The sequence below is a fragment of the Argopecten irradians genome, chromosome 10 (assembly GCF_041381155.1).
Source record: "Argopecten irradians isolate NY chromosome 10, Ai_NY, whole genome shotgun sequence".
NCBI classification, from domain to species: Eukaryota; Metazoa; Mollusca; class Bivalvia; order Pectinida; family Pectinidae; genus Argopecten; species Argopecten irradians.
In genome coordinates, this window is record NC_091143.1 from 39,346,713 (window position 1) to 39,372,286 (window position 25,574).

Consider the following 25,574-nt stretch of genomic DNA (forward strand, 5'->3'; position numbering starts at 1 on the left):
AGTCTACACATACATACTAGTTATATCACTCAACAGTCACAAAGGGCCTGCTAAGTCTACACGTACATACTAGTTACATCACTCAACAGTCACAAAGGGCCTGCAAAGTCTACACATACATACTAGTTACATCACTCAACAGTCACAAAGGGCCTGCTAAGTCTACACGTACATACTAGTTATATCACTCAACAGTCACAAAGGGCCTGCTAAGTCTACACATACATACTAGTTATATCACTCAACAGTCACAAAGGGCCTGCTAAGTCTACACATACATACTAGTTATATCACTCAACAGTCACAAAGGGCCTGCTAAGTCTACATGTACATACTAATTATATCACTCAACAGTCACAAAGGGCCTGCTAAGTCTACATGTACATACTAGTTATATCACACATCAAACAGTCACAACAGTCACAAAGGGCCTGCTAAGTCTACACCTACATACTAGCTATATCACTCAATAGTCACAAAGGGCCTGCTAAGTCTACACGTACATACTAGTTATATCACCTAACAGTCACAAAGGGCCTGCTAAGTCTACATGTACATACTAGTTATATCACTCAACAGTCACAAAGGGCCTGCTAAGTCTACATGTACATACTAGTTATATCACTCAACAGTCACAAAGGGCCTGCTGAGTCTACATGTACATACTAGTTATATCACTCAACAGTCACAAAGGGCCTGCTAAGTCTACATGTACATACTAGTTATATCACTCAACAGTCATAAAGGGCCTGCTAAGTCTACACATACATACTAGTTATATTACCCAACAGTCACAAAGGGCCTGGTAAGTCTACATGTACATACTAATTCTTACATAACTACATGCGTAATACTGGCTAGTCTAGGGCAATACACTCATGTCGCCTGAAGCCGTATTGCATGGCTACCCATGCAATACAGCCTCGTGACGTCACGGCGTCAACAAAATCTATATTTCCTCGGCACAATTTTAAACATCAATTTCTAACAGACTTCTGTTTTTGTTGTTTTAATGGGGCTGATTAGTTCACATGCTTTAAACATATATTGCTGTACACTTTTTGATATAAAAAGGGTGAATATTAAGAGTATGGGCGAGGGGACATAACTCTGTGTAAAGTTTGAATAGAGAAATCTATTATCAGATTTCTACGCAAGAGCAATTAATATTATTCAAATTTAAAAAATTCTCATTAAAATGTTCTTATAGTCCAAGTTTTTTTATTTATTTTACTATCAACTGGTCATTCTATAGATACTGTTAAGACAAATCTTAGTAAATATCTCACTGATTCCAGGAAACCATATACTTAATCAGAAACACAAATAAAAAAACCCACAAGATTTGCTTTCTTCATGCATCCATGAATAAAGGGACATAACTGTGTCAACGCTTCCAAACACTAACCAATATAATAGTGTGGTCATTTTTGTTTGTTCGGAGGGCTTTGTCAAAGCTCATCTGAAAACAATTAAAAACCATCATGTCCAGCTTTAAATCATAAACGAACAACTACATGTAGGTCCAACCAGTCAAACTGCATAATTGAAAAACGCCTGTGTAGTGGAAATTTAGATAAAGGGACACAACTCTGTCATAAATTTCACATTAAAAACATGTTTAGTAAAAGCTTACTATAATGAATGCCATAAAACCACGAGAAAAATTTGTTACAGCATTTCAAATTATCAAACTATAAATTAAAAGTCATTGACTGATTCCCCCCCTGACTTCACGTAGAATAAGCCAAACAAAAAATCAAAATACCTTCACAATTAATAACAAATATTTCTTTCCATAGAAATACATTACAGTGGAACTCGGTTAAATACGAACTCGAAGGGACCACGGTAAAACTTCGAGTTATCCGAGTGTTCGAATTAAAAGAGTTATCATGTCTTCTGACAATCTCTTTACTTGGTAAAGATAGACCAGTTCCATGTCGTAAAATGATGTGAACAAGAGAGATGTCAAAATTGCCGATGGTAGTTGCAAAATTATAACAATAAAACCTAGATATATAATTTAAAATGCTGTTCTACGGCAGATTTATGAAAAAGAAAAACGGCATATTCGGCGAACTCGTTGTCCACAAAATCTCATTTCGAGTTAAAAGAACATTTTATGTATGAATGTTGTCAAATTTACTTTGTATTATCTTCGAGTTATTTTCGAGTTCTTCGAGTTTTCCTAATTCGAATTATCCAAGTTCTTTAAACAAAGATAAAGAGGGAATTCAGCCGGGACTGGCAAAGTACTTCGTATTAAGCCAGGTTGTCGAATTATCGTAGATCGTATCAACCAAGTTCCACTGTATCTATTTTCTTATTAACAATTTTGATCTTTTTTACATCTTATATCTTTTTTATCAAAAGGATAAACTTGGAATAATGCATTAATTTTGCAAATAACAATATCCTATCAAACAGTAATAAAAAGACTGAAAATTACCAGAAATATGACATTTTATTTACACATGCAATTTATTGACAGCTTGAATTGATATGAAAAATATTAAGAACAAAAATACGAAAATGAAAATTAATAATAGTTATTCCGAGCACCATGCAGTCTGACTTTAAAATCATCTTGATCTGTAAACAGACTTTGATTTGTTTAGCAGTTAGGGTATGAAAATTGTAATTATTAATATAATTAGAGTAATCAATTGAGTGTCTTTAAAGTCACAATAAAAAGAAATCCATTCATGCACAATCACATTTCTGAGGTCACTATATAAAAATATCACAAGTATTTGGCCATGGAACCATAACTGATATAACTTCAGAGAATCACAGATCACTGATATTCCGAATTTGCATATTACAGAGTTATCTGCACTTGCGGGTAGGTATTGATTGTGACGTCATGTGTTTGTGAGTGTAATGTCATACTTTTCGGAGAAAATGACGTGAATTGCGCTCACAAAATAATGATGTAACAATCGATACCTACCGGCAAGGGAGCTAACTCTGTAATAAGCAAAGACGGAATAAGTAAAGGCTAGGAGCCTACATCTGACATTTTTAATTTCTTTGCTGATCTAGAAGTGTTAAACGTCCTTTGTAACGATGACTGTGAGTCCTGTTGTGGAGTATTAACATTTGAGATGGACCCTGAAAACATGGTAAAAGACTGGGCAATGTCTTGTGAAAAAAACTGATGGTCAAAGTCATCCACGCTAGTGTTATCACTCTCCTGGATCAATCTATCGCTCTGTGGTGAGAAATTCCCGAATTCACACGTTAATTGTCTACTACCTCCATCATTTGAACATTCCGAAAATAAACCCACTGAAGACCTAGATGAACGCCTCTTTCTCTTCCTTGGAGTCAGCTGAATTGTCAAAGATTCCAAGTATTCCTGAGATTTGGCAAGAATGTTATCCAACTCAGCACTTTGTGGTGCTTGACTATGAGAACTTGACGCATCTTCAGGTAAGTCGTCCTCTTCCCTAAGTGTGTTTATACCAAACAATCTATGAAAGCTAGCGTCACTATCGTATCCATTTACATCCTCTTTACTCATAGCTGACGGTGACATCGCAGTGGCCCTCTGTGATGAACCCTGCTGATTACCGCCATCCGCAGCTAACTGAAGATTTCGTATAAATTGCTGATCTTCATTTAAAAGTCTGTTTGAATTTTTTGGCTGCGATTCTTTCTTTTCCTTCCTTTTTTGTTTTATTTCTTCATCCTGAAATATCAAATGATAAAATGTCATTTGAATGCTTTTCTACAAATGAAACTATAGTAAACTTGACCCCCTCCCCAGGAAGAAACCTGAGACCCCAGGATCATATAATTCACAATTTTTGTAAAGGATCTTAAAACCTTTCTATCTATGAAAAGTATTTGATTCTACCATTTCCAGAATTTCAGAAGAAGATTTTTGAAGTTTTTGCCTATTTAAACCCTTTTGACCCCACCCTTAAGGCCCCTGGGGGTCAGGCATAGAAAATTTGTTAATAGGGTTTAATGGCCATCTCATACTGATAATTCTGACATCATTTGACTCATTTCCTATTACAAATGAGCAAATAATGCTCACAAATGTGTTTGCCGAATATAAATCATAGTAAACTTAACCTCCTCCCCAGGGGGAAACTAGAGACCCCAAGGTCATATAATTCACAATTTTTGTAGAGGGCCTTGAGGCCTTTCTATCGATGTGGAGTATTTTGTGGAGTATTTGATTCTACCACATCTGTGAGTAGAGAAGAAGATTTTTGAAATTTTAGTCAATTTTACCCCTTTTGGCCCCTCCCATAGCTCCCTGGGGGGTGGGGACCATATAATTCACAATTTTGATTGGCCTTATGCCTTAGAAGGTTTGTGCAAAATTTCATTGAAATTGCTTCAGCAGTTTTGGAGAAGTTGAAAATGTAAATTGTTTACAGAGATACGACACACTACGAACGACGCATGACGGAAGATGGACAGCGACGGACAAAAGGCGATTAGAATAGGTCACTTGAGACTTTGTCTCAGGTGACCTAAAAATCATTCATCCCTTTTGATGTGGGATAGGTAAACCAATATCTTATAATATATTATATATATAATAATATCCTATTGTAAGAATTTTTACCTCTCTGTTTGAAATTCTTTTGTCTTACCCCAAAGGGAGTGAAAAATTAAATTACTCCTTACACCAAAGTACTCTATAGTTACTAATATTCGCGGGGGTTTTAATTCTGCTAAATTCGAAAATCCATCCAAATTCTTGGAATTGAATTCCTCTAAAAATTAATGAAAATCATGGTTATACATATTATAGCCTGTCGTAATGACGTTTTCAAAAATTACAAAGATAATTCGCAGAAATAAACCATCGCAAATAAGTTCCAAGCAGTAAATCAGGAAATTTTAAAGCTGTAAAATTTAACAAATATACATTATTCCGAATTTGCGTATTACAGAGTTATCTGCACTTGCGGGTAGGTATTGATTGTGATGTCATGTGTCTGCGAGCATAACGTCATACGTTTCGGAGAAAACGACGTTAATTGCGCTCACAAAATAATGACATAACAATTGATACCTACCCAGAGGGAGCTAACTCTGTAATATGCAAAGAGGGAATGGAGTCTTGTAGATATTATTGCTCATTATGTAGTCTAAAGGCAACCTCATGTTAACTTAATGCAGTGAAATGAATCCCCATATCCCATATAGTCAGACATTGACATATCTCTTGACTTAAAATTATAAATTAGCTTGCTCCACTAAGTAACTAACATAGATCTTATATTTTGTTAGTAAATTTGATCAGAACTAAAAATTATTGAAATTGCTTGTCTGCCTGAAATGAGCCCAAAACTTCCAGCAATCCCTTTAGATATACCAAATTCTCAGTGGAAAAATTCTTGTATTCACCCAAAATAAGGTCAATAATTGTACAATAATGGCCCTAATGGACTACTTTATTTTCAGAAAAATTACTCCAATTTGTAAGAAACTATTACATGAAAACTCACCCTCTCCAGCAGCAGAGCGGACAGATCCGGACTGTCCTCCTCCCACAATGCTACAAGGATTTTACTTAGAGCGTTCGTCTGTGGAAAATTTCCCTCAGGTTCTCCGATTGGAGAACAAGGTTTTTCTGAATGTATTCCAGAATTCCGAGCCTGCCACAATTCCTCTGCTGTTTTGTATCTGTCTTCCCAGTATCTGATTTTATCCGGCTTGTATCCAACGACTCTCTATATAACAGATCATACATTCAAGATATTTAAAACATTACAATGTTATGCATTCATGGCCCTGGTAACAGTGTGATATGAATGTTTATTTACCCAAGGGAAATATTACATCTTTGGGTAAATAAACCTTCATATCACACTGTCAATGGGAAACATAAATTGTTTATTATTTATGCAGATTTATTAGAGATGGATAAATTAAGATCATCAGGCTTCGTTTTATTTTACTTCTCTGAACATATGATAAAACAGTTATAGACTTTAAAAGTCCAAGCCGTATTTCTCCGTAATTAGCACCCCTTCTCTTTTCTGGAGGAGTTGCCGCCAACCCATGGATAAAACAATGTCTTATAACTCTATGATGTTTATAACATTGGCATTTTATCCCATATTACAATCGTTGGAGACCCACAGGTGATTGCACTATACTACGCTACACTTATCAAGTGATAAGTGTTGCATAGTATAGTGCGATCACCTGTGGGTCTCCAATGATGCATGTTACATGAAATTCATGTTATTGCATGTGCATTAACTTGTGAATCAGGTCATGACTTAATGATGTGTCACAAAGTAAAAACAGCATTATATTATGCATGTTTACAGTGACAAATCAATGTGTGGATCCCTAAAAAGTGCCCTCTTCATTACAATTTTCTAAATGCCCTGGGCACTTCTTACAGTGAATATGGTAATTGTATAATTTACAGCATTGTATTTTATTCTTCAGTAGAAGTGAAATCTACATTAATCTTCAAGTTTCATTTCATTTTGAACACTTCTGGTGGTAAGACAAGGACTCACCTGTCCAGCCTGAACAAGCTGCTGAGCAGTGGTCAAGGTCTGATGACAGGATGGACAAGGGTCAGTGTTATCTTCAATCCTCTCCTCTTGTTGTTGTTCAGGATGACAAAGTGGACAATGTATATTAGGTTCCTCCTTCAGAGAAAGATCTAGAGGGTAACAGAATGGTTTATATATATAGATCTAGAGGGTAAGAGAATAGTTTTAAGGCTAAATATGAATGAAGTTTTACACAATCAACTTATATTATCACAATAGAAAACTAATAAGCATATGGAAAGATTTAAGTGCAATTAACAAAAGCAGGAAATTTAGGGCATCGAAGGCATCAACTAAAGATTGAAGAGAGCATAAACCTGTGATATAGTTATTTATTTTGTCTCAGGTCAGATTGTACAGGATTTATTTTGTCCCAGGTCAGATTTTACAGGATTTATTTTGTCCCAGGTAAGATTGTACAGGTTTTATTTTGTCCCAGGTCAGATTGTACAGGATTTATTTCATTTTGTACCAGGTCAGATTGTACAGGATTTATTTCATTTTGTCTCAGTCCAGATTGTACAGGATTTATTACATTTTGTTTCAGGTCAGATTGTACAGGATTTATTTTGTCCCAGGTCAGATTGTACAGGATTTATTTCATTTTGTCTCAGTTCTGATTCTACAGGATTTATTTCATTTTGTCTTTGGTCAGATTGTACAGGATTTATTTTATCCAAGGTCAGATTGTACAGGATTTACTTCATTTTGCCCCAGGTCAGATTGTACAGGATTTATTTCATTTTGTTTCAGGTCAGATAGTACAGGATTTATTTTATCCAAGGCCAGATTGTACAGGATTTATTTCATTTTGTCTCAGTTCTGATTGTACAGGATTTATTTCATTTTGTCTCAGGTCAGATTGTACAGGATTTATTTCATTTTGTTCCAGGTCAGATTGTACAGGATTTATTTTATCCAAGGTCAGATTGTACAGGATTTATTTTGTCTCAGGTCAGATTGTACAGGATTTATTTTGTCTCAGGTCAGATTGTACAGGATTTATTTTGTCTCAGGTCAGATTGTACAGGATTTATTTTGTCTTTGGTCAGATTGTACAGGATTTATTTCATTTTGTCTCAGGTCAGATTGTACAGGATTTATTTCATTTTGTCTCAGGTCAGATTGTACAGGATTTATTTTGTCTTTGGTCAGATTGTACAGAATTTATTTCATTTTGTCTCAGGTCAGATTGTACAGGATTTATTTCATTTTGTCTCAGGTCAGATTGTACAGGATTTATTTTGTCTTCAGTCAGATTGTACAGGATTTATTTCATTTTGTCTCAGGTCAGATTGTACAGGATTTATTAAATTTTGTCTTCGGTCAGATTGTACAGGATTTATTTCATTTTGTCTCAGGTCAGATAGTACAGGATTTATTTCATTTTGTCTCAGTTCTGATTGTACAGGATTTATTTCATTTTGTCTCAGGTCAGATTGTACAGGATTTATTTCATTTTGTCTCAGGTCAGATTGTACAGGATTTATTTTGTCTTCGGTCAGATTGTACAGGATTTATTTCATTTTGTCTCAGGTCAGATTGTACAGGATTTATTTCATTTTGTCTCAGGTCAGATTGTACAGGATTTATTTTGTCTTTGGTCAGATTGTACAGGATTTATTTCATTTTGTCTCAGGTCAGATAGTACAGGATTTATTTCATTTTGTCTCAGTTCTGATTGTACAGGATTTATTTCATTTTGTCTCAGGTCAGATTGTACAGGATTTATTTTGTCTTCGGTCAGATTGTACAGGATTTATTTCATTTTGTCTCAGGTCAGATTGTACAGGATTTATTTCATTTTGTCTCAGGTCAGATTGTACAGGATTTATTTTGTCTTCGGTCAGATTGTACAGGATTTATTTCATTTTGTCTCAGGTCAGATTGTACAGGATTTATTTCATTTTGTCTCAGGTCAGATTGTACAGGATTTATTTTGTCTTTGGTCAGATTGTACAGGATTTATTTCATTTTGTCTCAGGTCAGATAGTACAGGATTTATTTCATTTTGTCTCAGTTCTGATTGTACAGGATTTATTTCATTTTGTCTCAGGTCAGATTGTACAGGATTTATTTTGTCTTCGGTCAGATTGTACAGGATTTATTTCATTTTGTCTCAGGTCAGATTGTACAGGATTTATTTCATTTTGTCTCAGGTCAGATTGTACAGGATTTATTTTGTCTTTGGTCAGATTGTACAGGATTTATTTCATTTTGTCTCGGGTCAGATAGTACAGGATTTATTTAATTTTGTCTCAGTTCTGATTGTACAGGATTTATTTCATTTTGTCTCAGGTCAGATTGTACAGGATTTATTTCATTTTGTCTCAGGTCAGATTGTACAGGATTTATTTCATTTTGTCTCAGGTCAGATTGTACAGGATTTATTTCATTTTGTCTTTGGTCAGATTGTACAGGATTTATTTCATTTTGTCTTTGGTCAGATTGTACAGGATTTATTTCATTTTGCCCCAGGTCAGATTGTACAGGATTTATTTTGTCCCAGGTCAGATTGTACAGGATTTATTTTGTCCCAGGTCAGATTGTACAGGATTTATTTTGTCCCAGGTCAGATTGTACAGGATTTATTTTGTCCCAGGTCAGATTGTACAGGATTTATTTTGTCCCAGGTCAGATTGTACAGGATTTATTTTGTCTTTGGTTAGATTGTACAGGATTTATTTCATTTTGTCTTTGGTCAGATTGTACAGGATTTATTTCATTTTGTCTTTGGTCAGATTGTACAGAATTTATTTTGTCTTTGGTTAGATTGTAAAGGATTTATTTCATTTTGTCTTTGGTCAGATTGTACAGAATTTATTTCGTTTTGTCTTTGGTCAGATTGTACAGAATTTATTTCGCTTTGTCTCGGGTCAGATTGTACAGAATTTATTTCATTTTGTCTTTGGTCAGATTGTACAGGATTTATTTCATTTTGTCTCAGGTCAGATTATACATGATTTATTTTGTTCCAGGTCAGATTGTACAGGATTTATTTTGTCCCAGGTCAGATTGTACAGGATTTATTTTGTCCCAGGTCAGATTGTACAGGATTTATTTTGTCCCAGGTCAGATTGTACAGGATTTATTTTGTCCCAGGTCAGATTGTACAGGATTTATTTTGTCTCAGGTCAGATTGTACAGGATTTATTTTGTCCCAGGTCAGATTGTACAGGATTTATTTTGTCCCAGGTCAGATTGTACAGGATTTATTTTGTCCCAGGTCAGATTGTACAGGATTTATTTTGTCCCAGGTCAGATTGTACAGGATTTATTTTGTCCCAGGTAAGATTGTACAGGTTTTATTTTGTTCCAGGTCAGATTGTACAGGATTTATTTTGTCCTAGGTCAAAGTATACATGATCCATTTTGTCCCACATCAGATTGTACGGGATTCATTTTGTCCCAAGTAAAATTGTGCAGGATTTATTTAGAAACAGGTCTGATTGTAAAAGATTTATTTTGTCCCAGGTCAGATTGTAAAACAATTATTTTGTCACATTGTACAGGTTTTATTTTGTCCAAGGTCAGATTGTACAGGTTTTATTTTGTCCAAGGTCAGATGCCCAAGGTCAGGCTACAGGAAGTTCCAGGTCAGATTTTAGCTATTTTTCTCTTAACTTGCATTGCCAAAACTACAGATATTCCAGAAAGTAGACTGAAATAAAGTTGATATGCTATCAAATACAACTGTGACAGTGGACAATAAGTTTTGGGTGTTACACGTAAGCTGAGGGAGAGTACCAGTTATTTTAGAAAGTATTCAGTCTATTGTCCCAGTTAACATGCATATCAATGCCACTTACTTGTATAAACACAATTATTCTGGTCTGTTGACTGTTTTCTTTTGTTTTCATCTTTCTGTGTTTCTTTTCTTTTTCTAACATATCTTGTTATCCATTTGTGCCCCTTCCTGATTGTGATATCATCCCAGGGATGGCCATCTGTTTCCACAGAGCAGGTCTTGTCATGGACCTCATCAGAGAATTGATATCCCTGGTAGAATATCTCACCATAACTGTCCAGCTGCATATCAATAGGAAAGCAGGAACTATTAACGGACGGAAAGATGGACAGAAAAACAGATGGACGTACAGAAGTAGGGACGGAAGGATGGACGGACAACGGATGGATGACAGACCGTGGACGAAAGGCGATTTGAACTGCCTCACTATAGGACAAAATGTCCTCAACCCAGGAGCTTCTTAACACTTAGTCTTGTCTAAAGAATAACATTTGTCATGTTGAGGTAATCAATCGTGAAGAAATATTGTCAGAGATAAGATAAAATGATGACATCACATTCCTGATTAATCATTTTCTGATCTTCACATAATATACTGTATATTCTGAATATTCTGTATATACTGTACAACTAATAAGAAATGGGTATCAAACAAACTTGTATAGTGAAGAAGTCATCGTCCAGAGGTATTGTGGTGATACCGGCCAGGGACGTGTTAAATCTGTCGGTGGTTAGAACCTCTTCTGAACCCCCACACATAGATTGATGATGGAATACATCTCTGTAAACAACACAACAGGTCCATGATGTAACAACGCAACAGATCCACAATGTATACAACACAACATGTCCACAATGTATACAACACAACAGATCCACAATGTATACAACACAACATGTCCATGATGTAACAATGCAACAGATCCACAATGTAAACAACACAACATGTCCATGATGTAACAACACAACAGATCCACAATGTAAACAACACAACAGGTCTACAATGTGTACAACACAACAGATCCACAATGTATACAACACAACAGGTCTACAATGTGTACAACACAACAGATCCACAATGTATACAACACAACAGATCCACAATGTATACAACACAACAGATCCACAATGTATACAACACAACAGATCCACAATGTATACAACACAACAGATCCACAATGTATACAACACAACAGATCCACAATGTATACAACACAACAGATCCACAATGTATACAACACAACAGATCCACAATGTATACAACACAACAGATCCACAATGTATACAACACAACAGGTCCACAATGTATACAACACAACAGGTCCATGATGTAACAACACAACAGGTCCACAATGTATACAACACAACAGGTCCATGATGTAACAACCCAACAGATCCACAATGAAAACAACACAACAGGTCCACAATGTATACAACACAACAGATCCACAATGTATACAACACAACAGATCCACAATGTATACAACACAACAGATCAACAATGTATACAACACAACAGATCCACAATGTGTAAAACACTACAGATCCACATTGTATACAACACAACAGGTCCACAATGTATACAACACAACAGATCCACAATGTATACAACACAACAGATCCACAATGTATACAACACAACAGATCCACAATGTATACAACACAACACATCCACAATGTATACAACACAACAGATCCACAATGTATACAACACAACAGATCCACAATGTATACAAAACAACAGATCCACATTGTATACAACACAACAGGTCCACAATGTATACAACACAACAGATCCACAATGTATACAACACAACAGATCCACAATGTATACAACACAACAGATCCACAATGTATACAACACAACAGATCCACAATGTATACAACACAACAGATCCACAATGTATACAACACAACAAATCCACAATGTATACAACACAACAAATCCACAATGTATACAACACAACAGATCCACAATGTATACAACACAACAGATCCACAATGTATACAACTCAACAGATCCACAATGTATACAACACAACAGATCCACAATGTACACAACACAACAGATCCACAATATATACAACACAACAGATCCACAATATATACAACGCAAAAAACCACAATGTATACAACACAACAGATCCACAATGTACACAACACAACATATCCACAATGTATACAACACAACAGATCCACAATGTATACAACACAACATCCACAATGTATACAACACAACAATCACAATGTATACAACACAACAGATCCACAATGTATACAACACAACAGATCCACAATGTATACAACACAACAGATCAACAATGTATACAACAAAACAGGTCCACAATGTATACAACACAACAGATCCACAATGTATACAACACAACAGGTCCACAATGTATACAACACAACAGGTCCACAATGTATACAACACAACAGGTCCACAATGTATACAACACAACAGATCCACAATGTATACAACACAACAGATCCACAATGTATACAACACAACAGATCCACAATGTATACAACACAACAGATCCACAATGTACACAACACAACAGATCCACAATGTATACAAACACAACAGATCCACAATGTACACAACACAACAGATCCACAATGTATACAACACAACAGATCCACAATGTATACAACACAACAGGTCCACAATGTATACAACACAACAGGTCCACAATGTATACAACACAACAGGTCCACAATGTATACAACACAACAGATCCACAATGTATACAACACAACAGGTCCACAATGTATACAACACAACAGATCCACAATGTATACAACACAACAGGTCCACAATGTATACAACACAACAGGTCCACAATGTATACAACACAACAGATCCACAATGTATACAACACAACAGGTCCACAATGTATACAACACAACAGATCCACAATGTATACAACACAACAGATCCACAATGTATACAACACAACAGATCCACAATGTATACAACACAACAGGTCCACAATGTATACAACACAACAGGTCCACAATGTATACAACACAACAGATCCACAATGTATACAACACAACAGGTCCACAATGTATACAACACAACAGGTCCCTGATGTATACAACACAACAGGTCCACAATGTATACAACACAACAGGTCCATGATGTATGTATACAACACAACAGATCCACAATGTATACAACACAACAGATCCACAATGTATACAACACAACAGGTCCACAATGTATACAACACAACAGATCCACAATGTATACAACACAACAGATCCACAATGTATACAACACAACAGATCCACAATGTATACAACAAACAGATCCACAATGTATACAACACAACAGATCCACAATATACACACAACAGATCCACAATGTATACAACACAACAGATCCACAATGTATACAACACAACAGGTCCACAATGTATACAACACAACAGATCCACAATGTATACAAACACAACAGGTCCACAATGTATACAACACAACAGATCCACAATGTATACAACACAACAGGTCCACAATATATACAACACAACAGGTCCACAATGTATACAACACAACAGGTCCACAATGTATACAACACAACATCACAATGTATACAACACAACAGATCCACAATGTATACAACACAACAGATCCACAATGTATACAACACAACAGATCCACAATGTATACAACACAACAGATCCACAATGTATACAACACAACAATCCACAATGTATACAACACAACAGATCCACAATGTACAACACAACATCCACAATGTATACAACACAACAGTCCACAATGTATACAACACAACAGATCCACAATGTATACAACACAACATCCACAATGTATACAACACAACAGATCCACAATGTATACAACACAACAGATCTACAATGTATACAACACAACAGTCCACAATGTATACAACACAACAGTCCACAATGTATACAACACAACAGATCCATAATGTATACAACACAACATATCCACAATGTATACAACACAACAGATCCACAATGTATACAACACAACACATCCACATTGTATACAACACAACAAGTCCACAATGTATACAACACAACAGGTCTACAATGCAAACAACACAACAGGTCCACAATGTATACAACACAACAGATCCACAATGTAAACAACAAAACAGGTCCACAATGTAAACAAGGTCTTACTGTATCATTATATTTTTAAGGTAATTTTTAAATTTTGGCATCTGAAACCCATGAGTCCATTTAAGCTAACTCACCCAATTCTTGACACTCTCCAGGGTGCTCCTAATGCTTGAGCTGCCTTCCCTGAGCTACACTTATATGTATAGCAGCAAACTTCTGGAGGACCCTGACTGCCTATCAAAAGGAGGCTGTGACCTTTTGAAGGAAAGTTGACCCCTTCCAAATACTGAGGTGGATTTTTCAATATGCTCTTCCAATTTAGTACCTAAAGGGGAGTCCAAACATGATATTGTAGTGATGGCCAATCGGTTTGAAATCATAATAGATTATCGTTTTGTACTCAGAAGTCATAAACCAATCGAAAATTGATTAAATAATCTGTTTCTAGTAAATAATGGATATTCAAATTTGCTGTAGTTATACTTTTCAGTGTTTTTTTTCTTTGGATATGGAATACTTACACAAAAGTTCAGAGTTTAGAAATATTTCATTTTCTTATGAGGATAAAGAGTACATTTAACAGCAACCCACTAACGATTGAAAAAATATCTATTACCGGTAAATTATATGTTAATAAAAAATCTACAACATACTTTGTACCAATATTTGATAATCGGAAAGGACATTGCCACTGATTATTTATTATAAATGATCGATAATTGGCCCATCACTATGATATTGTGATATATTTCAAAAACCATCAAACCCCATCATTGGTAAGTCTATCTGGTATATTGTTGACATAAATATGTACTTATCTTGACACTATCTAAACTGCTTTAGGTTAATGCACTAATGAATTTGGACATTAAAAATAACTGACAATTATTAATCTTAATAATTTCTTTCTGATAAAAGTTTACATTTTTCAAGCAGTCCAAAATGTGTGCCATGTAAATGATCATGAGCATAAGGCAGAAACATGCAGCGAGTGGTAAAAGACCTTTACAAACTGACTAGCATTGCCACTTTAGAACAAATTCAATTTCAAGAACAACTCTGTTGAAACTTACCGGTGTGGACGGAAATCGCTGGTCAAGTAAGAAAAAGCTGTAATCAGTTGCGACAAAGTGATGAAACTCGGACGCTGCAGACTGTGTGAACATGTATATTCTCTCTCCTGTCATCACCATCGAACTGGGTAAGGCAAACAAGTCAACACCAGGCTTACAGGGACTTCTCTACAACATACAGGGACAAATAAATCAAACAGATCAATGCCAGGCTGACAGGGACTTCTCTACAACATACAGGGGACAAACAGGTCAACACCAGGCTGACAGGGATTTCCCTACAACATACAGGGGACAAACAGATCAACACCAGACTTACAAGGACTTCTCTACAACATACAGGGGACAAACAGATCAACACCAGACTTACAAGGACTCCCCTACAACATGCAGGGGACAAACAGATCAACACCAGACCTACAAGGACTCCTCTACAACATACAGGGGACAAACATTTGATACAAACACACTTCTGTATGATTCTACTATCACACTTATAAAGTTGTTGAAATCTGTCTAAAATAAAAGAATGTTCCACATGAAGATGTACCATTCCTAGATGCCTAACCGAAGAGTTGACAAAACATGACTGTCATGAATAAAGAAATTGTTTTCATCATGTTCAACACATCAATATTGTAAATGATTAATATTTGAATGGCCTGGTTCACAGAAAAGCTTACCCTGACATCAAACAGTTGTACAACAGTTGGATCAGCAGCAACCACTTCACGAGGATGTGCACCAAACTCAGCTCGTCGCCATGGTAACGTACATAAAAACCTTGTGGGTCGGTCTTCTATCAATACTGATGGACTGTAACATTAAAACAAAGTGATATTGTGTTTTACTTACAGGAGGACCATATGGTAGCCTTTGACTTAACATGTAAATCTATCCTCTTTAAATAAAGTTTATTATCATTATCATTATTATTGAGTGAGAATTCAATAAACAGAAATATATAAGATAGATAAAGTATGTCAGTAAGATTCCTGTCATAGACATATACAGTGGACCCTCGATAATCCGGACACCTTCGTTCCCAGCCTAAACCGCCGGATTATGAGTTTTCCGGACTGCCGAATCCTGTGTTCTTAGTCAATTAAATTGTCAATTACAAGTTACTCCCCTTTACCTTGTAATCCATGATAGGCTTTTATGTTATATATGTGTATTATAATAAATACTTCATTTGTTATGTTTTAAAAGTGTTGTTTTTTTTTATATTATTACATTAATAATATTAAATAGACGTATTTCTTTTTCAAAATACAAAACCAAAAGCCATCGTTAATTTTGTACTATGTATGCATATAGCTACGTATCCCACTCATGATCTGTCGTACGGCAAATTATGTTTCAAAATGCCTAACCAAGCATCAATATCATGTACATTCTTAGCATAGAAAAACTATGATAACAAATAGTTATGAACATTTCAAGAACTAATATAATTGTTATTTTGTATATTGTGTCTTTTTATTGACCATTTCCACAAGTCTTTGCTTTCTGACTCACAGACGTGTGTAACAATCACGCGCCCGGGCCCATTCACGTCTAACTTCGTGCACAATGTCAAACACGTGTAAATGGCATGTGCCGTAGCCTTTATATCTGATTCACATACATTTAAAATACTTATTATTATTCTGAGTATTATCTTTGGAGGAGAATCCGACACTCAGAGCGATATATTCTGCATGCGAAACCAGTAAGGTATAGATCTACAGCATATGTACCCGTATTTTAAGCTCAAACTGCATGTTTAAAAGCGTGTGGCTAAAAATATATTGCGTATCTCAATTACAACACTGAAGTTTGATCTCCGTGAACCGTTACATGACTGCATGTACCTGTGTGAAAGGTGTTCAGGTAAACACCCGTGGCTATGACCTGGCAACCGTCGTTATGACAACACACACTAGTGTCAAAAGGTAGTGTGTATTGACTGTAGCTGGCCTTAGATTTTCTTGGCACATCGCAACAACAAATTGTCCAGATTATTGCCCAAATTTTTTAACGAAAATTACATTCCGTTCTCAAAATGGAGTTCCAGATTCTGAATCCGAATTTCCGGGCTCAAATAAGTGAGTATAAATAACGTTATGGAAATCCGTTCCCTGACATTTCCGTCCGGATTGTGAGATTTCCGGACTATCGGCGTCCGGATTATCGCGGGTCCATTGTAGATTCATGTTTACTGTACAATAATTTACTCTAAAACAATACTCTATCTATAGTTGTTATATTTTGTGGGTGCAAATTTTTGAGATTTTTTGTTTGGAACTTATTTGTTGTGATTTATTTTCGCGAACTTTCTTTGTAATCTTTGATATATATATATATTTATTCATACGACAGACTGTAAGATGTAAAAGTTTAAAACTACCATTTTGATCAATTTTGTAAGGTATCAAAATTTCTTGAAATTGAATGAATTTGTTAATTTAGCGATATTAAAAAAAATGAATATCAGCAAATATACAGTAACAATTTTAGAGCCACATGGGAACATTTTCTAGGTGTTAAAAACTGTTGGTTGGTGATTTTTACCCATGAACTCAATTTTTCTCCACCACAAAATCTTGATATGTATGTTGTAAAGCAAGACTTTCAATAGTTACAGTTTCACAGTACATTTATATATAAAAGAGAGAATTTATTATGGGTAAGGTTATCTACAGGGACTTATACATGTATCTACAGATATATATTCTGTGTCTCACCTTTGATCAGAAGACCATAGATACACAGCACCGGTTGTCGTGGAAACCAAACACTCCCCTGGGATATATTTACTGTAAAAAAATATACCGGTTATCTCATATTAACATGCACAGCACAAGTAGCATTTAACCAAGGCAGGTTTCCGAAGAGTAAAAACAAATATTACTACAAATAATTGTTGATTATTGTTTCCAATGAATAACATCACAAGGAAACACAAATCTAAATTTGGAATACCGTCATAAATCATGATCTTGATGCTGGTTGATAGACTTGTGAATGAAGAAAGTATGTGCACCATAATTATGAAGTAAAAATGTCACATGTAAAATGTATTCAAAATAAAGATGAATCATCAAGGAGACCCAACCTGCCTACCTGAGACAAACAGAGGTTGGTTGTCCCTGCTGTGACCCAACCTGCCTACCTGAGACAAACAGAGGTTGGTTGTCCCTGCTGTGACCCACCCTGCCTACCTGAAACAAACAGAGGTTGGTTGTCTCTGCTGTGACCCACCCTGCCTACCTGAGACAAACAGAGGTTGGTTGTCCCTGCTGTGACCCACCCTGCCTTTCTGAGACAAACAGAGGCTGGTTGTCCCTGCTGTGACCCACCTGCCTACCTGAAACAAACAGAGGTTGGTTGTCTCTGCTGTGACCCACCCTGCCTACCTGAAACAAACAGAGGTTGGTTGTCTCTGCTGTGACCCACCTGCCTACCTAAGACAAACAGAGGTTGGTTGTCCCTGCTGTGACCCACCCTGCCTTCCTGAGGCAAATAGAGGTTGGTTGTCCCTGCTGTGACCCAACCTGCCTACCTGAGACAAACAGAGGTTGGTTGTCCCTGCTGTGACCCACCCTGCCTACCTGAAACAAACAGAGGTTGGTTGTCTCTGCTGTGACCCACCCTGCCTACCTGAGACAAACAGACCTTGGTTGCCCCAGCTGTGACCCACCCTGCCTACCTGAGACAAACGGGGTTGGTTGTCCCTGCAGTGACCCACCCTGCCTACCTGAGACAAACAGAGGTTGGTTGTCCCTGCTCTGCAGTGAAGGTTGCCGCAGCTACAGACTTAAATTTCCTACCCTCACGTCTGTTACTGTAAAGTCTACATGAGTTGAGACCTCTGGCAGCTATGTGTTCTGTGGACCAAAAACAAACAAGTCTCAATACTGTCTTTTTAATACAAACCATTATTGAAAATATATGTAAAAATGTCCTAAGAAATGTAGGCATTTGCCACAATATTTCTCAAAAGAAATATGACAATTCTATGCACAATCTTCTTTAAAGGAAACAATGTAAGTACCGTATTCGACCCAACAAGCGCCAAGGGCGTATACAAATTACAAAGAATGAAAAGGTGCTAATAGAACGAAATTGTATTGCAAATCTATACATTTTTGTGTAGTTTTGGTCTTAATCTATGCCTGGGCAATTGAAATTGAGGCCTCAAAAAGGGGGAGGGGCGCTTATAGGGACATGACCGCTTATTAGGTCGAATACGGTAAATCATTTCAATACTAACTAATTCTAACTAACTGTATTAATAAAGAAAACATTGCCTACAAAAATGTGTCCTGGTACTTATTTTAACGTGATGATAATTGGAACCTATCTCATTACGTCCCTTTATTTGATGCTGTTAGGCGGCACCGCCTACTTTTAGTAGTTCCAGTTAGGACGGCAATGTAAACAAGGACATTCCGCATCGTACACATCATATGTCAAGTCTATTATATTGATGTTTTCCGTTCGACTGAATTATTAAATCTTATTTTGATCCTGTCACACAGAATTGTTTTGAGATCATTCATTGGAAGAAAATCAAGAAATCATACAGAAATTTGTATCTACGTATCTACTGATCAAATATCAGAAGAGATTTTTTTGCCTTTTTTTTGATGATCTATTTGAGTATTGTGACTGTGTAATAAAGCAATAAGTTATTAGAGAATTACATGTACATAGATATACTGACCTTGACCTGACACACATCTGGCCGTCACCTCTCTAACTGGCCAGTCCTCTATCAACTTATCCTGCTGGCCCAGTCGCAATGTCAATTCCTTTTGGTCAATCTTCACATGTGAGATTCCTTATAACTGTTAAGTTAAATTTTCTCTGGTTCTAACTGTATACATAAGGCACAGAGGGCCTGTATTGCTCACCTGGCATGTTAAGACAAAGCTAGCAATGTTTGATATTGGAATACAAGTCGTTAAATTAAGTCAATAACTCAACGATATTGCTAAAAGGTTACAGGTGAGAATGTTGAAGTTGTGCTACAAGTTCAAATTCCATGTGGGGCAGCTGCCAGATACTAACCGCTGGTCTCAGGAACTTCGGCTTTTCTCAATCATTAAACCTGGCACATCCTTAAATAACCCAGATTGTTAATAGGGCGTTAAACTAATCCAACTTAACCAACAACAAAAATGAATCCTGTTGCAATTTTGTCCGAGTTAAACTCTTGACGATGTTAGATTGTGTAACTGTATTAATGTGATTAGTTTAAGTTTATCTGTTATGTATAGAAGGATACTGAGTTGAGAGAGGTTGTTACCAGCTGCTGACACAAGGCGAACATCTGTGGTTTCATCTGATGTCCCCACTAGACAAGAAATACACCCACCAGCATACTCAGAGTTTGTTTTCTGGAAAGAAAAATAATGTTCTTGCTTATTTTGCTATTGTAAAAATTACTAGTTCAGTAAAATGTTAATGTAAGAAATCAATTAAAGGTTAAGAATATGTCATAAGATAAAATCATCCATTGTCTTATAGATGTACATGTACATGTATATCAAAAAATTTCATATGAAAAAAAATTAAGAGGTATATCCTGCAGTATATAGAGTATACATCTGTTTATCTAATAATTTAACTAAACATTACAATATTTATTTGAAACAGAAAATCGTTCATTATTACAATTTAATGTAATTTTAGGCATCTTTTTAAATATCTTCAGAATATCATCTTATATCGTTATAAATAATTCAAAGGTAAACGACATGAAAATTATTTATAAGATATTGTCATCACGAAACATCCCATGATTGTAATATCATTCAACAAAATATTGCAATCTTGACTGGGTACATACTATCCATTTTTTTTTTTTAACTTTTATTGCTTGGCTAAATCTATAACCAGTAACCAGAGATAAAGTCCATGGAATTGATTCCTTAAGTATCTTGTTTAGACACTATTCACATGTACATGCATATAAATTCTTATCTTGGCCAAGTTCAAAAATAATTTTAGTTGTTATTTTTTTCGTTGATGGTAACTTGATAAAAAGGTTTTGGGTAAGCGCAGGTTCTAATGAGTGAGCAGTAGAAGTCACTATCACATACAACATACAATTTTAACCATAGCAACATTATTGCTATCAGGAAAAACTAAAATCAGACTAACTCTGCTTGTAACTATAGTTAGGCCAAATTAAAAAAAAAAAATTTCGGTAACACCCTTTAAAAATGGGTCAGTAGGTAGAGATTTTTTTTTTTTTTTAAATATTTTTTCTCTTGGTCCGTTTCTTGCAGTGAAAAACTGAAATAGGCTTTATTCAACCTTATGTAAACCATGGATTTGATTCCCACAGGATTGTTGGTGTCTGAAATTGACAGACTTTGTACCAAAATTCCTGATTTTGTGCAAAACTAAACAAAATTTAGGTTGTTATTTGTTTGCTTGAGGACAAAACTGATAAAAAAATTTTTAAGTAGACACTGATTTTATAGGGTCGGTCGGGTTACCGGAAACAATTTTTTTATATATGGCCTTATTACATAGTACATGTGAAGGAATACTGAAACACACTTACAGGAATGTCAGAAAGTTCACGAAACTTCCCATACTGTTCAGCTAGCCTCTGTAGAAGATGTAAGTCCTTACACTGTTTCCTTGTCCGTTTTAAACTGTAGTTTCTTATACGTTTCTTGGCATTCTCAGACAAGGTATCATGCTAAATATAGAACAAATGTTTGTTATCTGACATAATGACATGATGTTTTTTACATATCTTACAGATACAATTATTGCATAAAGAGTCTTTCTCTTCTCCCAGTAAATAAAAACAAACACCTCATTTAACTCATTAATAAATATCATATTTGGCATCTCCCCTTCGTTTTAAAGCTATTATCGGACAAACCATACATTTGGAAAGATACTCAAGTCAAAGTATGCATCGTATGAAGTTATGAACAACTAGAAATATCCCACCACTACCCCTACCCACCCCTCCCCATCAAAGTTACACACAACAGAAAGCAACACATATTTATCCTCCACTCCCCGTTCCATCGCTTACGTTAAAGATGCTCCACCGCCGACAGATCATAAATGATACTCATCATTTGACCATCAGTTAGGGTTTAAACGTGTAACACAACAGACCATTTATTTTACTTTTGGTGCATGCATAATCAGTACTTCATTCCACAGTGGAAATAGTACCAAAGAATTTTTTCGGGATCCAATCGACAATTTTTAATATTTTTATCTTGAAGTAAAATGGGAAGCTCAAACTTTACAATGGTGGTAATGGTGTTAAGTAAGTAACTTTTTTAAATACTAACTTGTCTGCTCCTGTTTTTGTCAGAGCAAAAATATGGTTTGTCAGCTGTGGAGCATCTTTAAATAATTTTAAACGGTACATCCTTAAATTAATAATTATACATTCTCTTACTATTTGTTCTAATAGTTCTATTATTATCTTTATGTTATGTGAATGGGCAAATTTCTTCAAAATTTGACAGGATTTTATCTGTCCACACTGTTGAAATAATTTCTTTGCCCCTAACTAACTGCACATATTACAAATCTAGAGGTACTTAGACTCTCCTGTTATGAGTACTTACTTCGAAGCTGTAATGGTTTATAAGTCTCTTGAAATTTGCAGCTTCTTCCTGTACCTTTAATACATCTTTCATGAGATCACATGTGTTATTGGCATCCACATCTGAAATGAAAAATGAAAGTGCAGGTAAGCTGGATTAATGCTTATTTCCTCAAATTAAGAATTAAAGACAACAAGAATTGATGCTACAACAATTGCTCATCTAATATGTAGAGAAATTGGAGGAAGGATCGAGAATGATCAATGTACATGTACAATGCACGTTGTCATAATTTACAATTTTTCATTGACTTACAATTAATTATCATGAAAAAATCCACCCTGAAGACACATTTTGGCTCTTTGAAATAAAAGACTAGAAGAGTCCATTATGAAATTTCAGGGGTAAATGAGTTAAATCATTACATCATTATGAATTTGTTTTTCTGTGTTCCTAAAACCAAGTTATAATCATTAAAGCCATATTGTTATCAATGTGATTCATTGCATTTTCATGCATACTTTCTGGTGAAGAAGATAGTGGTAGTGTTGGACGTTTCGCACACAAATAATCTCCCTTTCTCAGAAAGCCTTCTGGAACCTTTTGACAAACTGCTTCATTCTTCTGTCCACGCTGTTGAACATCGACGAAACCATGGGAACCATACTCATAAAACACCTCATGTCTCTTTGTTACCTGAGCAGATGGGTTTGGAAAGTTGGCTTCAGGGAAGTCCATATTACTGTAAAAAAAATTGAGATCTTAATCTTAAACCTGATAAAGCCACTTCAACATCATCAAAACAAGTGTTAATTATCCAATATTTTGATGTTTCATGCTTCACATTTTGGTATATTTAATTAAATTCAAATTTAATTGACATCACTATTACATCTACCAAAGCACATGATCATTGATCAAGTATTACAGCGATCATGTACAAGTTCACGAAGCAAACTCTTGTGGCAAAGGTTGTCTCAGTTCATCTATGTAAATCATCCATATACATAAGTAGAGTTGTACAACTTTCTGATTCTGAAGTCAAAACAAGATCCATGGTAGTGTTGCATAAGACTGTATTCGAAATCACATTCTCATTTGATCACAAAATACATTGTATACAGTACACTTTCAAAAATTCATTATGAAAACATCAGTGAAACTTTCAAAGGGAATTGTTAACATAATGTTGCATTACATTTATACATTTCAAGTCCTAAATCTTATTTTAAAACCCATTTAATATGACATTACCGCTTCGGAAATTTCCACCAGGCAACAAAAATTATGTTAGGCCTAATGACGTTTCTTAATTGCACGCTTTCTTAATTGTGACAAGGTAGACAGGCAGAGATGTACGTTGTAGCATATACTAGATCATTGTTGGTGATTGAGATATAAATATAAGGATGTAGCTCGTTCTGGTGTGAATTAAAACCCTGGACTTTGTAACACTCGCCAAGAGTGAGAAGCTCATGGTAAAGCCTAAGAATAGTTGATGGTGGGTTTAACCGTAATTTAATGGAAGGATTCGTGTCTGTCTCTTTACATTACTAAACACCACGCGAGACGCCTATGAACCGGGAATAAAAACCGTTTTTCTCAACAAATACTTGTCTTATCGAGTCAAACGAAACACCATTGTAAAGTTTATTAAATTTCACGACGTTTATAACTTGCTTTAAAGACGGAATGTTTAGGGGATATGTCTTAAATTTTCGTTAAAAAAAAATCGACAGCTCATGAAATGACAGCACCGCTTCAGAAAGTAAGACGGTAACCCTCGCACCCGCAAGCTACATCAAAGGCTGCGCCGGCGGATATCAAAGGAAAATCAGTCGTCGCCCAACGTCACGGTCAGTGCACAAACACAAAAGCGCCTGCCTTGGACTTCCCCAAAACCCAGTGTGACTTATCCTTCTCATATACGTCCTTGGTGGGTTTAACCGTAATTTAATGGTTGAATCGTATACATGTACAAATATTAACAAGTAAGGCTCTGCAGGCTGTACATAAGCAGAAATATAGGCAGGTTTAGCGGACTAAAGGCTCTCTAGATAGGCTAAAGAGATAAAAGTCATCACAATATTATCAGAGCAAATATAAGTACTATTAGAGCAAATATAAGTAAGGCACAGACTGACATTATGTGTCAGGTGACTTGGTAATCGTTACAATTAAATATACGAAAAGAAAACATACGTAAACAAATCCACATGTTGGAGGAAATCAGCTCAATCTAAACCGGAAACGGAGATATAGTGCATAAACTATTAAACGGCAGGGGCGAGGAAACATCCGGACAATCATTACATTATTTTTTATTACTGTATGTGCTTGTTAAAATCCAGAATAATGTCAGTTGTGATATGTTTTTGTATTTGTATGAATACAATACTTGTTGGCTAAATCTATGTTGACATCTAATCTATTTATTTATATGAAAAATATTTAATTTCATATCCGGAAACATTTTCACGACTTGGATAAAAATTAGTCATATTCAC

At 35.7% G+C, this 25,574-nt stretch overlaps 1 protein-coding gene across 1 annotated transcript; it reads right to left on the bottom strand.

Moving 5' to 3' along the window:
* Window positions 1-2,448: 2,448 nt before the first annotated feature.
* On the bottom strand, window positions 2,449-25,330 carry LOC138333872 (uncharacterized). The gene is made up of 16 exons (XM_069282515.1): window positions 25,270-25,330; window positions 23,589-23,809; window positions 23,089-23,189; window positions 22,050-22,190; window positions 20,763-20,874; window positions 20,199-20,315; window positions 19,230-19,359; window positions 18,217-18,288; window positions 16,171-16,303; window positions 15,488-15,655; window positions 14,549-14,739; window positions 10,954-11,077; window positions 10,358-10,577; window positions 6,510-6,658; window positions 5,481-5,705; window positions 2,449-3,697 (listed from the first exon to the last, which is right to left on the bottom strand). Exons 2-16 carry the CDS (start codon window positions 23,803-23,805, stop codon window positions 3,005-3,007), a joined length of 2,793 nt encoding a protein of 930 aa, XP_069138616.1. The 5' UTR covers window positions 23,806-23,809; window positions 25,270-25,330; the 3' UTR covers window positions 2,449-3,004.
* Window positions 25,331-25,574: the final 244 nt, after the last annotated feature.

Coding starts and splice junctions, on each gene's coding strand:
- LOC138333872 (XM_069282515.1), bottom strand. CDS start 23,805: ATGGACTTCCCTGAAGCCAACTTTCCAAACCCATCTGCTCAGGTAACA. Junction 18,289..19,229: donor CCAACCTCTGTTTGTCTCAG/GTAGGCAGGGTG, acceptor ATTTTTTTACAG/TAAATATATCCCAGGGGAGT. Junction 3,698..5,480: donor CCGCTCTGCTGCTGGAGAGG/GTGAGTTTTCAT, acceptor TTGATATTTCAG/GATGAAGAAATAAAACAAAA.